The 12,050-nt window shown below is 37.6% G+C and overlaps 1 protein-coding gene across 19 annotated transcripts in view; it reads left to right on the top strand.

The window, feature by feature from the left end:
- The window catches only part of MPDZ (multiple PDZ domain crumbs cell polarity complex component), a 355,494-nt gene that overhangs the window by 300,089 nt on the left and 43,355 nt on the right, over positions 1–12,050 (top strand). For 12 of the 19 annotated variants that reach the window (XM_082470785.1, XM_082470784.1, XM_082470776.1 and 9 more), the window contains 4 exons: positions 980–1,178; positions 4,503–4,544; positions 7,124–7,228; positions 10,865–10,957. In XM_082470785.1, the coding sequence (XP_082326911.1) occupies positions 980–1,178; positions 4,503–4,544; positions 7,124–7,228; positions 10,865–10,957 (439 nt within the window). The remainder of the gene's footprint in view (positions 1–979; positions 1,179–4,502; positions 4,545–7,123; positions 7,229–10,864; positions 10,958–12,050) is intronic. The other 7 variants (XM_082470787.1, XM_082470788.1, XM_082470777.1 and 4 more) reach the window with 1 other exon arrangement.

The raw sequence follows: 12,050 nt of genomic DNA, 5'->3' as shown, positions 1-12,050 counted from the left end.
TACCCCGCCTCTCCCTTGGCAACCACAAGTCTGTTCTCCCTGTGAGTCTGTTTCTGTTTTATAAATAAGTTTGTCATATTTTAGACTCCACATGTAAGTGATATCATATGGTATATTTGTCTTTCTTTGTCTGACTTACTTCACTTAGTATGATAGGCTCTAGGTCCACCCATGTTGCTGCAATTGGCATTATTTTGTTCTTTTATATGTGTGAGTAATATTCCATTGTGCGTGTGTGTGTGTGTGTGTGTGTGTGTATACACACCACATCTTTGTCCATTCATCTGTCAATGGATATTTAGGTTGTTTTCATGTCTTGGCTATTGTAAATGGTGCCGCTGTGTATTGTAAATGGGGTGTATGTATCTTTTTGAATTATAGTTTTTTTTCCAGATATATGCCCAGGAGTGGTATTGCTGGATCATACGGCAATTCTATTTTTGCTTCTTGAGGAACCTCCATACTGTTTTCCATAGTGGCTGTACCAATTTACATTCCCACCAACAGTGTAGGAGGGTTTCCTTTTCTCCACACCCTCTCCAGCATTTGTTATCTGTAGACTTTTTAATGATGGCCATTCTGTGACCGGTGTGAAGTGGTGCCTCATTGTAGTTTTGATTTGCATTTCTCTAATAATTAGTGATGTTGATGAGCATCTTTTCATGTGCCTGTTGGCCATCTGTATGTCTTTGGACAAGTGTCTATTTACGTCTTCTGCCCATTTTTTGATGGGGTGGTTTGTTTGTTATTGAGTTGTATGAGCTATTTGTATATTTTGGAAATAAAGCCCTTGTCGATCGCATCATTTGCAAATATTTTCTCCCAGTCCGTTGTGTTTTAGTTTTGTTTATGGTTTCCTTTGCTGTGCAAAAGCTTATAAATTTGATTAGGTCCTATTTGTTTATTTTTGCTTTTGTTTCTGTTGCCTTGGGAGACCATGAAAGTCATGCATTTAATGTGTATCCCTCCTTTACCATAGGAATGACAGTAAGTGCTAATAAAGATGGCTTGGGGATGATTGTTCGAAGCATTATTCATGGAGGTGCCATTAGTCGAGATGGTCGGATTGCTGTTGGGGACTGCATCTTGTCTATTAATGAAGAATCTACTATCAGTTTAACGAATACCCAGGCACGAGCCATGTTGAGAAGACATTCTCTCATTGGGCCAGACATAAAGTAAGTATCATTTGGGTCCTGTTTTGGCTTGGGAAATTCAGGAATTGCAATTCATTAATCAGAATTTTTTTCTCAGTACATACTTCTGTTTGATATACAAAAATTATTATATATTTATTTAATATAAATCACTGAAGAATTTGACTATTCCTGAGAAGTTATTGATTGTATTGATTGTAGTCTTTAGGACATTAAATCTACAATCAGTAACTTCTTAATACTAACAATACTGAAATACAGTTGACCCTTGAACAGCACAGGTTTGAACTGCACAGGTCCAAATATACACGGATCTTTTTCAGTAAATGCACAGTTGGCTCCCTCTGGGTTTTACATCCTCAGGGGCAGCCAACCTTGGATCAAAATTTCCATCTGAGGTTGATTGAACCGTGGGTATAGAGGGCCAACTGTATTCTGCCATTTTATATGTAAGGGACTTGAGCATCCATGGATTTTGGTGTCCATGGGGGCACCTGGAACCAATCCCCTGCAGATACCTAGGGACAGCTATACTTCAAAACAATGTTGCCTTCTATTTTTATTTTTAATTCTCCAGTGACTTCTGCAAAAATCTTAGATGTGAGAGATATGAAATCTCTTTCATAGAGCAGGACAGTCCACTCTTAGGAACTTACAAAGAAGTTTGGATTGGCCTCAGTAGAGCAAATTGTGCGCTACCTCATGATCTGTATGAATCCTCCAAGTCAGCCAGTTCTTTAAGGGCCAGGCATGGTAAAGATCATATAGAACAGTGTCAGTCTGACCCATAATTTATCCTTTGTTGAACTGCCTCATGATATAAGAGAATTCACCAAAATGTTGATACAGTCTGACGGTAGGTCATATAGGCTATTTTGTCAGGAAGTGTTTAAGTGTCTCATCATCCCATAATGTACTAAAAGCATGTCATATATGTGGTTTGTTTTTTAAGTCACTAGACATTTCTTGAGCCAGCATAAAAATCAGTTCATAACTTTATTGGCACACCTCAACAATGTAAAAGCGTTCCTTTTTTTCTCTAGCATTAATAATTGAATATTTGCATATAAGGGATAAAATAGTAAAATAAGAGTTCAAGGAAAGATTGTTTACTTTAAATTGATGTGATGAATACTAGTATGGGAGACTTTTTTGTATTAATATTATCTTACTGACTGCATTCTGTATTCTTCTTCTGCAAAATACATATCAGTAGAGCTTAGGTAAGAAAACTGTATTTACAACCTGTTTCTCATTTTTCTGTCAATAAAAAGCAGAAAAATATATGCTGTTTAGAGTGCATTCTGCTGTCTTATAAAAAGGAAGTTTTATTTTTAGGGCAGAATTTCACTCAGGGGCTTTCATATTTTTGCCTGCCTTTTTGATTTTATTTTATAATGAAACAGATCATCAGATCATGTGACGGTTCCGTAATTATCTTATTAATCATGCAAGTACAAGCGAAGATCATTAAAAATGTCAGTGCCTCTACAATAAATAAAAAGAGAAACATTAAGTGCTTTCCTCACCACTTGCAGGCTAGTGTCCCTTCATTTTGCTTCAAAGATGAACGATAAGGATCTACATGGAGACTCTTTACTGCCGGGGTTTTAGCTTATGTAGTTTTGAGGTACTATAAAATACAGATGGCCTCGTAACTGGTCATTTGATTTATTGTGTGATAATGCACGTCTTATGTCGTGAGCCCTGATGCAGGTCTCCTGTCCACTTTTTGGCACTGAGCACTAGGATTGGTGCTTGGTTTTAACCTTACCTCGCCGTTCTAATGTACTGCAGAACTTAAAAAGTGGCCCAAAAATTAGATCATTGTGACATTGATTTAGTGTAAGTCATGTACCTAGTCAACTCTAGAAAAGGTGTCAGGTACATTTTCAGGCCACAAAGCCTTTTTCTCCTTTCCTGTTTTGTGTTTTTTTTTGGGGGGGGGGTGTTTGTTTTGATTTGTTTTCTTGTTTGTTTTCCCACCCTCTGATTTAGCACCAGGATTTACCCACTTATGCATTCAGCAGCTTTATTAAGACTGTGAAGAGTATCTAGAGAGCTAGTTTCATAAAAAATTGCTTTAGGATTCCAGGAAGCAAAATGTAAGGTAGTATCTTACATTGAAAAGAGAAAATAAGAAAAATCCTACGACCTTCCCTCCTCTGGAAATCAGTCAATCAGTCTCCTCACATGCTCACATGCGTGCATACACACACTCACAAACACACCCACAAATTACATTGATTTCTCCTCAGGTATCCTATTAAGGGTGTGATTCGGATGGCTGTAGTTTTGACTCATTGGGTAAATGATAAAAAGAAATGAGAATCATAGAATTCTTTTTCAGAAAAATTGTGTCAAGTGGTAAAGCAGCGATTTAGACTGAACAGGGCTGAGCATTGTGTTCCATGCATTTTGCATGAAGTGTTTTTGGCCATTTCTCCTCCCCATCGCTTGCCTTCGTGAAGCAGAAGGTTTAAAATTACCTTGAAAACTCTGTGGTTAATCCTTCCAAATGGAAAGGCTCGTCCTTCCATTACTCTGCGTGGAACCACAATGTTAAGTGCCAGTTAAGTGTTGTGGTCATTGCTTTAATCTAGGCTCCATCCATGTCTCTTCCTCTTGATTTCTTGTTAGGAAGCTAGCTTAATCTGGGCTGATGGTGGAGGAATGTATTGCAGGGACTTAAAAAAAAGGACTCTAATTTGTTCAGTTACATAACTGATTGGTTTTAGGAAAAGCATTGCTCATTGAGACAACACACTGGCTTCTTTTTTGCCGCTTACGAGAGATGACTAGGAACTTTGTGTATGCGTGTTCGTGCGTGCCTGGGTAGATAATTTGAGTTTCAACAGTTCAGGAACAGCCAGTGTAAGTTCCAGGTTTCATTATTTTCTATGGAAAACCAGATGTGAAGCCTCACCAGAATGCATTCTGTCTCACTTCCCACTCCACCTTGCCAGGAGTGCTTATATTTCTGTAATAATAGCCAGGGTTTTGCACTTAGCGGCAGCTGCTTGTAACATCTGCCAGATAATTACCGAGCTGAATCAGAATTCACCTGCCTTAACCTAAAGTGTGGGATGAATTCCTGATCAAGGAATAAAAGATTGATTGCGGTTACATTTTTCTATGCTTGTTAATAATCAGTGCTATAGACACCAGTAAAGAGCAGATGCTTTTCTGGGGGAGGTGTAGATAGGAGGGAGGTGGGAAGGGGAAAAAACAACCGGGAGCACCCACTTTTAACTACATGTGCATGCATCTCACATTCAGCACAAGACATTGACGTGTGTTAACACCATTGTAAAAAGATGCCGCGGTGTATGCTTCACATTCTAGATTCTCTGCAGCACCTGCTGACGATCGAGCCCCCTTTTATGTGTGAGTATTGGCGATTCAAAAGCTCATTATGGCTGCGTGTTACAACTTGTCTGTGAAACCTCTTCATGCTTTTGCAGCATCCCAGTGTGGCGATAGACCCAGATAGAGATTCAGTGTATATACATTTTGGCTTTTTTTTTTTTCTCCTTTATGTAAGAACATACTTCCAACAGCTATGCGATGGTTACATTTTCACATTGTACTGGTGATTATGAACTCATTTGAAAATCATACTTTCCTACTACTAAGCTTTCCAGCTCTTTTTTCAGGGAGTGATCCTGTCTGCATATGCAGACGCAACCTCTGGATTAATAGCTGTGTCACATTTCAGCATCACTAATGCTATTCTTTTTCTTCCACTCCACGTGTAACCTAAGGTTAGTTTGCCTTTAAGAATTTTTAATACAACTCTCAAATAAGCAGTTTCAGTGTGTTTATGCAGTTCATAATGTAGTTTGGTGTTCTTGGTTGGTGTCTGGAGGTTTTGTGTGGCCGTGTGACCAGGCATGTATTATAATTGTTCTGCATGGGCTAATGCATTGTGGGATGCTTGTTCTGATGGCCTTGCTGTCTGTGTTGGGCTAAATATTTATGAAAACTGCTTTCTTTCCTCTTTCTCACTGCTCTAAAATATCAGAAAAATATTTGTAAAGCTCTTCCTCCCCCACCTTTTGGTAAAGGGTAAACACCTTTGAATAAATACAGAGGAGAATTCATTTTCAACAGCGTTTGGGATAGAAACAGCTTTTCCTTCTCAAACCGCTTAAAAAATTAAATACTTTTAACTGATTATTCTTATTTTGCCTATTGTGTTCTAGCTTTTTCTCCTCACCTCTTCCTGGCTTTTTTTCTTAAGGTATTATTTATATGAGTTTTAACTTTACTGAACCTTCAGAAATAATACCAGTTTTCTTGAATAGGCTTTTCAGGTTTTATGTTTTATTTTTCTTTGTGTAAAGGCAGTCAGTCTTCTTCCCCAACCTAATGTGTTAAACATTTTTGACTCATTATTTTTGAAGGGATAAATGCAAATTTGCTATTCAGTATACTTTTGTAACACTATAGAGAAGGTGTTTTTATAGATGAATACATAAAGTAGCGCCAGAATTAAAATGCATCTCTCTCACCCAGCCTAGTCCTAAATCCACTGAAACTGTGTTTTTTACTTCAGTTTGATCCTTGAGGTAAAAGTGTCACAAAGTGTCGTAAGGGTCTTCGGCTTATGCCAGAATGATCAGGTGTGGCCAGGCTGGCTGGCGCTCTGTTAGAGCACTGTGTTATGTTTGTATTGTGCTTCTTGGCTTACAATAGCCTCATAAAGAGTGGCATCCTTTTTGTGATTGAGGATATGGAGATTCACCGGTGGTGATTTACCCTACCAGAACACTCTGGAGAAGCAGCAGAACTGTGTCCTCTGACTCTAAACCTAAGCGACCTCACAGAGTGAATGCTTTTTATGGAAATCACCCGTATGTCTGAAATTATATGTCTTCCTCACTCAATAAATTATGCCATTGGTATAATTCTTATTTTATTATAACATGAAAGACAATCCTTTTTCTTTGCCCTTTAGTGCTAAGGTTTTGATACTTATTGTCTTCATGGGTAAGCTATGGTTAGCCAGTTTAATAGTCTTCATGATTTTTGTGAAGACTTTTTTAATAGTCTTTGAGTTTTGATACATACTTTTGTTTCTTTGCACAAATATGCTGAACCAACTTCAAATGCATTCTTTCTCTTGCCTTACTATTCATTAATTTGAGGATCTCGGAACAGACTACTTAAACAAGTCAATCAGTTGTGTAGCCTGATAGGACAGCAGTAAATTTAAATTTTCAAATGTCAGTTTCTAAGCGTTATAGCTGTAATAAGCATCTTACTCTGTGCCTTCCACATTATAGGCATTCAGCCAGCACTTGTTGAATTAGTAAGAGACCATTCAAGTGTACACAGTAGGCTTTTCTCTGAACCCAAAATGAACATATAAGAAGTTGCTACAAATTAGTAACAGAGTCTTTCCATAAACTTATAATGGTTTAACTTCAGACTTGAGAGTTAATAATTTAATAAAGCTAGGATATGATTATTGATAATGCTTGTTAATGTCCAAAATTAATTGTGTATTATGGGAGAATGTAAAGTAATTTGGTATAGCCAATGTTGTAATAGAGCTCACCTAATTTGTTTCTGCTAAGGAACCCAAAAATCTTTGGACAAAATAATGTTATTACTGACAATTATTTTTCTAAGAATTTATAGATCTCTTTAATTTCAAAAAATTCCTGTTAGTCTTCTCATCTGGAAATAGATATTATGCTGTTTTCCTCCCCCATATGATTCTTGGTAAACACATAGTTTATCAGCAGTGTTTAAAATTTTAATTTCTGTTGTTATTCTTGCCTATAGGATACTTTATCCTTTTGAAGTTTGGATTCTCTACTGAGTTAAGCCAATTCAAATGAGTTGTGTGAAAAAGTAGAGGTGAAGGGACAATATAATTTTATTTTATATTTTGGAAGATTCCCCTAACAGGCAAAACTTTGCTTCCCTTTGCTTTCATGGATTGTGTCTTGTTCCAGAATTACTTATGTGCCTGCAGAACATTTAGAAGAGTTCAAAATAAGTTTGGGACAACAATCTGGAGGAATAATGGCACTGGATATTTTTTCTTCCTACACTGGCAGGTAGGTGAAACTGTAAATCTGCAACAGTGAATGAATGATACAGCAGGTTATAAAGAAGAGTTTTGAATCCAGAGTCAGAGAGTAGTAGAAATGAAAAAGACTGAATTCCTTTTCTCTCTTTCAAGATTTTAAAAAATATTCACCCCTTTCCCCCATATTACTTAAGGAGTGATCATATATGGTGGAAAATTTGGAAAAAACTGTGAAAAATCCAATCAAGAAATTAAAACATCTTTAGTTGTACCACTCAATATAGCACTTTCAACATACTGAGTTTTGGGAATTTACCCCAGATACGAGTATGAATTCATTAACTCCCTGGAACCTACAATTTGTATGGTATTGTATCACTTTTCCTCTTTCATAAACAAACATTTTCAGAAATTTTATTTATTTCTTTATTAACGTACATACAGATTCAGAAACATTTTCAATAGTTATGTTTTTACTCTTTTGGAGAACGTTGAGTTGAACGTCTTTGTATATATGCATGTTAGGAAATAGTGTATATGGCTTTTTAAAGCCTTTTGATACGCAGTGTATTAAGAACCTTTAAATAATACAGGAAAAGTAGTCCCCCCCACCCCCCCATTAGGAAAGGCAGAAACTAGGTTTTGATGCTGCTGCTGAGTTCAGCACAGGGAGAGAAATAACGTCTTACTGCTTTTCCGGGAAGAATGCACCGCTTTACACTTCCAGCTGTGGGCCTGTGTTTTTTCAGTTACATTAGCAACTGAGTAACAGATTTCTCTTTAAGCATGCTGTAGAGAAAAATGGCTTTGCAAACATTCTGAGGTTTGCTCACAAAAGTTCTAACATACCCAGGGCACCCTGGTGTCCAGTGAGTTTGCAGGCGTCACGATATCACATTGCTCTTTCCTCTACAAATTTCACATGGCTGCAGCTATCCAGAAAGTGTCAGGGAAGGAAAGGTGTGTTATGTGTTTAATAAAAGCAAAGAATGTCATGGCCCTTAGGGCCTCTTGAATTTTATGGGAAAAGGAGTATTCATTCCACCCTGTACAAAACTCAGCCATACTCCTGTCTAGAATTTCCATCTCGGGGTTAATGGCATGAATTGAGTACAGCTACCTGGTACTTCCTGTTAAAATGGTTAAAAGCAGTAATTGCAGTGTCCTCTGAAATATCATTTCAGATGGCTTAATTAAAGAATATGCCAAGATAACATGGTATTCTTACCAAGTTCTGAGGCCTTAAAAGCACTCAAAAATTTACTATTAGAGCGAAAGAGCCACTCTCAACACTGTGCTTCCCTCCCAGCACAGAAAGGAGAAGGGCCTGAATTGTACAATGCTGTGACTAGCTGCTTCCCTGCAGAAAAAGTATATTTGCTGTTAATGTAAGGGTGCTCAAAACAAAATGGCCTTCGTCCTACACGGGAGGAATCTGCACCGGAGAGGTTAAGTTACTTGCCCAAGTCTCATGGCTAATAAGTGGCAGAGTCAAGGTTAGATGCATGCAGTCAGGCTCCACGTTCTTAACCACTGGATCCAAAAAAGAACTGCACGAGCCCAGTAAAATATATGGGGCAGCATAGCATGGAGGTGGAGAGTTCAGGTTTTGTAATAGGATGGCCTCAATTCAAGTCTCACCTCTGCTCCTTCACTGTGTGACTTTGTGCCAATTTCTGGCACCTTAATGCACATGAAAGAGAGTTAGTTATTACAGTCGACAGAAATTTCGTTGATATTCAATAGCAAACACGAGTGCAAAATTCATTCTTGGCTGAGTGAGTGCTGGGGAGAAGAACCGGGCCATTCTGCTGTTTGGAGCACATGACCCAAGGCCCGTAAACCCCAGCCTAAGATGGATAAAGAACAATCAGCACATTTACAGGAGCATATCTGGGTTAGTGAAATGATTCGAGATTGGAGAATCATTTGAAGGGAATGGGGTTTTTGTATCAGAAGACTCAGGATATTCATCATCTTATAGCTCAAAAGGCAGGAGCATGTGATGTAATGTGTGTGCTTGTGTCTGAGCAGCTCCCCCAGCTGGGGCTTTAGGGGTAAGGACTGAATATTTTAGGTACTCTTTCAAAGTTCTCATTCCTGTCTATGTTCCTTACCTGCTTTTCCTATCATATTCTCTCCAGTGGTGTTTCCAGAGGGTTAGGCCTTTTATCTGCCTTGCATCTTAACGGATTGAGCTTCACTCAGACTAGTTCCCAGTCAGCTTCTTAACATTGTTTTGAAAATCCTTCTTTGGATCCGTTCTCAACCATCGTGTCCCGCTGTCGGGCTTAGGCTCTGGGGACCCCAGCCTCATTCAGAGTCTCCTTCCTCAGTTTACACAGAAGGGGAATTCAGTCACACAACCGATGGGTAGGAACCACAGGCAGGTGGATTTCCTTTTAACAGATGAAAAACAAAAATCTAACATTCAGGTCAGAGAAAGAATGAGACGTTCAGGGAGAGCCTGGACAAATTGTTTGGCAGAAATGTTGGGAAACACATTCAAACACAGTCTGATTATTGGATTAGCTGACTTCTGATCTCAAAGTCTGAAGATGATATAATTTGACAGAATTATATCTGCTCGGATATACTACTGTGTATCACTAAGGTGTATTTTCATGTTCATGCTGAGTAGAATCAAATTCAGTATTCCTGTCAGGGGAGAATGGATATAATCTGAACGTATACTGTCTTGAGATTTTTTCAATTTCTATAAAAATCAACTGCAAACATTTATTGAATTAGAGTTTTTAAAGCCTTCACTATTTTCAAAAGAACATGTGGGCATATTTCTTTAGAAATCCATTTTTTACTAACAGCGTAAGGCCACACCATAATTGATTTAACCATTCTCTATGGCCCTTACAATGCCATTTATTGATGCAAAGTGTTCCTTTGGGAAAACAAAATGTTTCTTGACAAGGTTATTATTTTACGGTTTTATTTATAGTCAGTTAACAGATTGGACACATTTTGCTGTATGCCTGGCATTTGGCAAAATCTGAATTCCTACAGAAATTGAAAACTGACCTTGAACACAAGCGTACTGTAAATTGCTTCCTGTAAGGAGAATTCTGTGTCTGGCTCCTTTGGATGGGCTGAGCCGGACCATAAGCATTTTCCATCTGTCTTCAAAAGTTGAAGGGAAAGCATTGGTCCATGCTGAGGAAGCAGAGATGCTACATTCCTGGTGTACTTGATGATAAGCTCTTTCAGGCCAGGGATCGATCAGGGCTTTGCAAGCTTATAACCCACATGGTGCTTCTACTTTCTTGCGCACGGTAATCATTTAAGAAATAACTTGTTGAATAGTTTTCTTTAAAATTCTAGCATTTTCCCTTTATTTTCATGCCTTTCCTTTCTTCGTCCATGTTTCATTAGGAAAGAGACAGACTAGACAAGATTCTTTGTGTTCAGCTATATCTCCAGACTCAGTTATAGTAGATTGATTGTAATGTATGGTTTTTATTTTATGTAAAATAAAATACAGGTTTTATTTTTCCCCTTAATGTAAATTATTATCTACTTATTAGTTAAGTATGGTGAAAATATAATGCAGTTCTGCATTTTTAGCCAAACCAACAATAAAGTACATATAAGATAACCTTGCATGGCTTTACTAGGATTTGGGAGTACTCACTGTGTAACTCTTTAACAGAGACATTCCAGAGCTACCAGAGCGAGAAGAAGGAGAGGGGGAAGAAAGTGAACTTCAAAATGCAACATACAGCAGTTGGAATCAATCCAGGCGGTAAGAACTATTTCTGTCTTCCACCTACTTGGTGTTTAAAAATAGGGAGGGGTGGTTTCAAGTACTGGATTGCAACTTGCTACTGTGACTTTGAGCAAGTTGTTTAATATCCCTTACCCTCCATTTCTTCATGGGCACAGCGGAGAAGATAATTTGTATCACACAGGGTTAAAACTAACATGTATTTGAGGATCTGACACATAGTAGGGACTAAATAACCTAGAGAAAATTATGCATAGGTAGTTGGAATATTTTTTGTAGAGTTGATCTTAGGTAAACCACCAAATGTTAACTTGAAATTTTTCTAGCATTTGTAGAAACGAGATATTCAAGCATATATATTCAAAATGTGTGTGTAAGCATCTTATCATAGGCTGCAGTTACTCTAAAACATGCTCTTTCTAGAACGAATCTCATATATAATAGAAAAGATGACTTCCCTAAATCTGCTCGGATATACTACTGTGTATTACTATGGTGTATTTTCATGTTCACGCTGAGTAGAATCAAATCCAGTCTAATAGGAATTTTTTGAATCCTGATTATGGACCCAGATGAGAGGCAGGTGATTTTGTGAAAAACAGGGAAGTGTAAGGCATAAATACTGCCTTTAAAGAAGCTATTATGCATTTGGGGAGGCAAGATATAGAGACACACAAAGTAATTAAAGAAAAATGTAAGGTATTTTGCATTAAGTGTAAAATATAAGTAATCGTTGGGTACTTTCTCTAAACAGATCTAAAAGTGACCATCACAAAGGTGCCTTTTACATAGTAAATACTTAATATTTATTCTACAATGAATAAATAAAATTCTCGAGAGAGAAAAATTTCTACTCTGCAGATGTGTAGTACAGTTTGATGAGTTTCCTTGCTTACAAATGAGCTTGAGGCTACAGCCATCACGTGTAAACATTCTCTAGGTCAAATCCTGTTCAAAGTATAGGAAACCTTTTATGTTGCTTTCACGAAAGACAGTAAGCATTTTCAGCCATCTAAAATGACTTTTTGATTTGAATTTTAAAAAAACTGTTTAGACTGCTTAGAGAAATTAAGGTCTTTCTACATTATTACCCACATTGACAATATAAGTG

The sequence above is a fragment of the Balaenoptera physalus genome (assembly GCF_965194825.1).
Source record: "Balaenoptera physalus genome assembly, chromosome: 7".
In the NCBI taxonomy this organism is placed as follows: Eukaryota; Metazoa; Chordata; class Mammalia; order Artiodactyla; family Balaenopteridae; genus Balaenoptera; species Balaenoptera physalus.
This window is presented reverse-complemented; position numbering and strand designations above follow the sequence as displayed.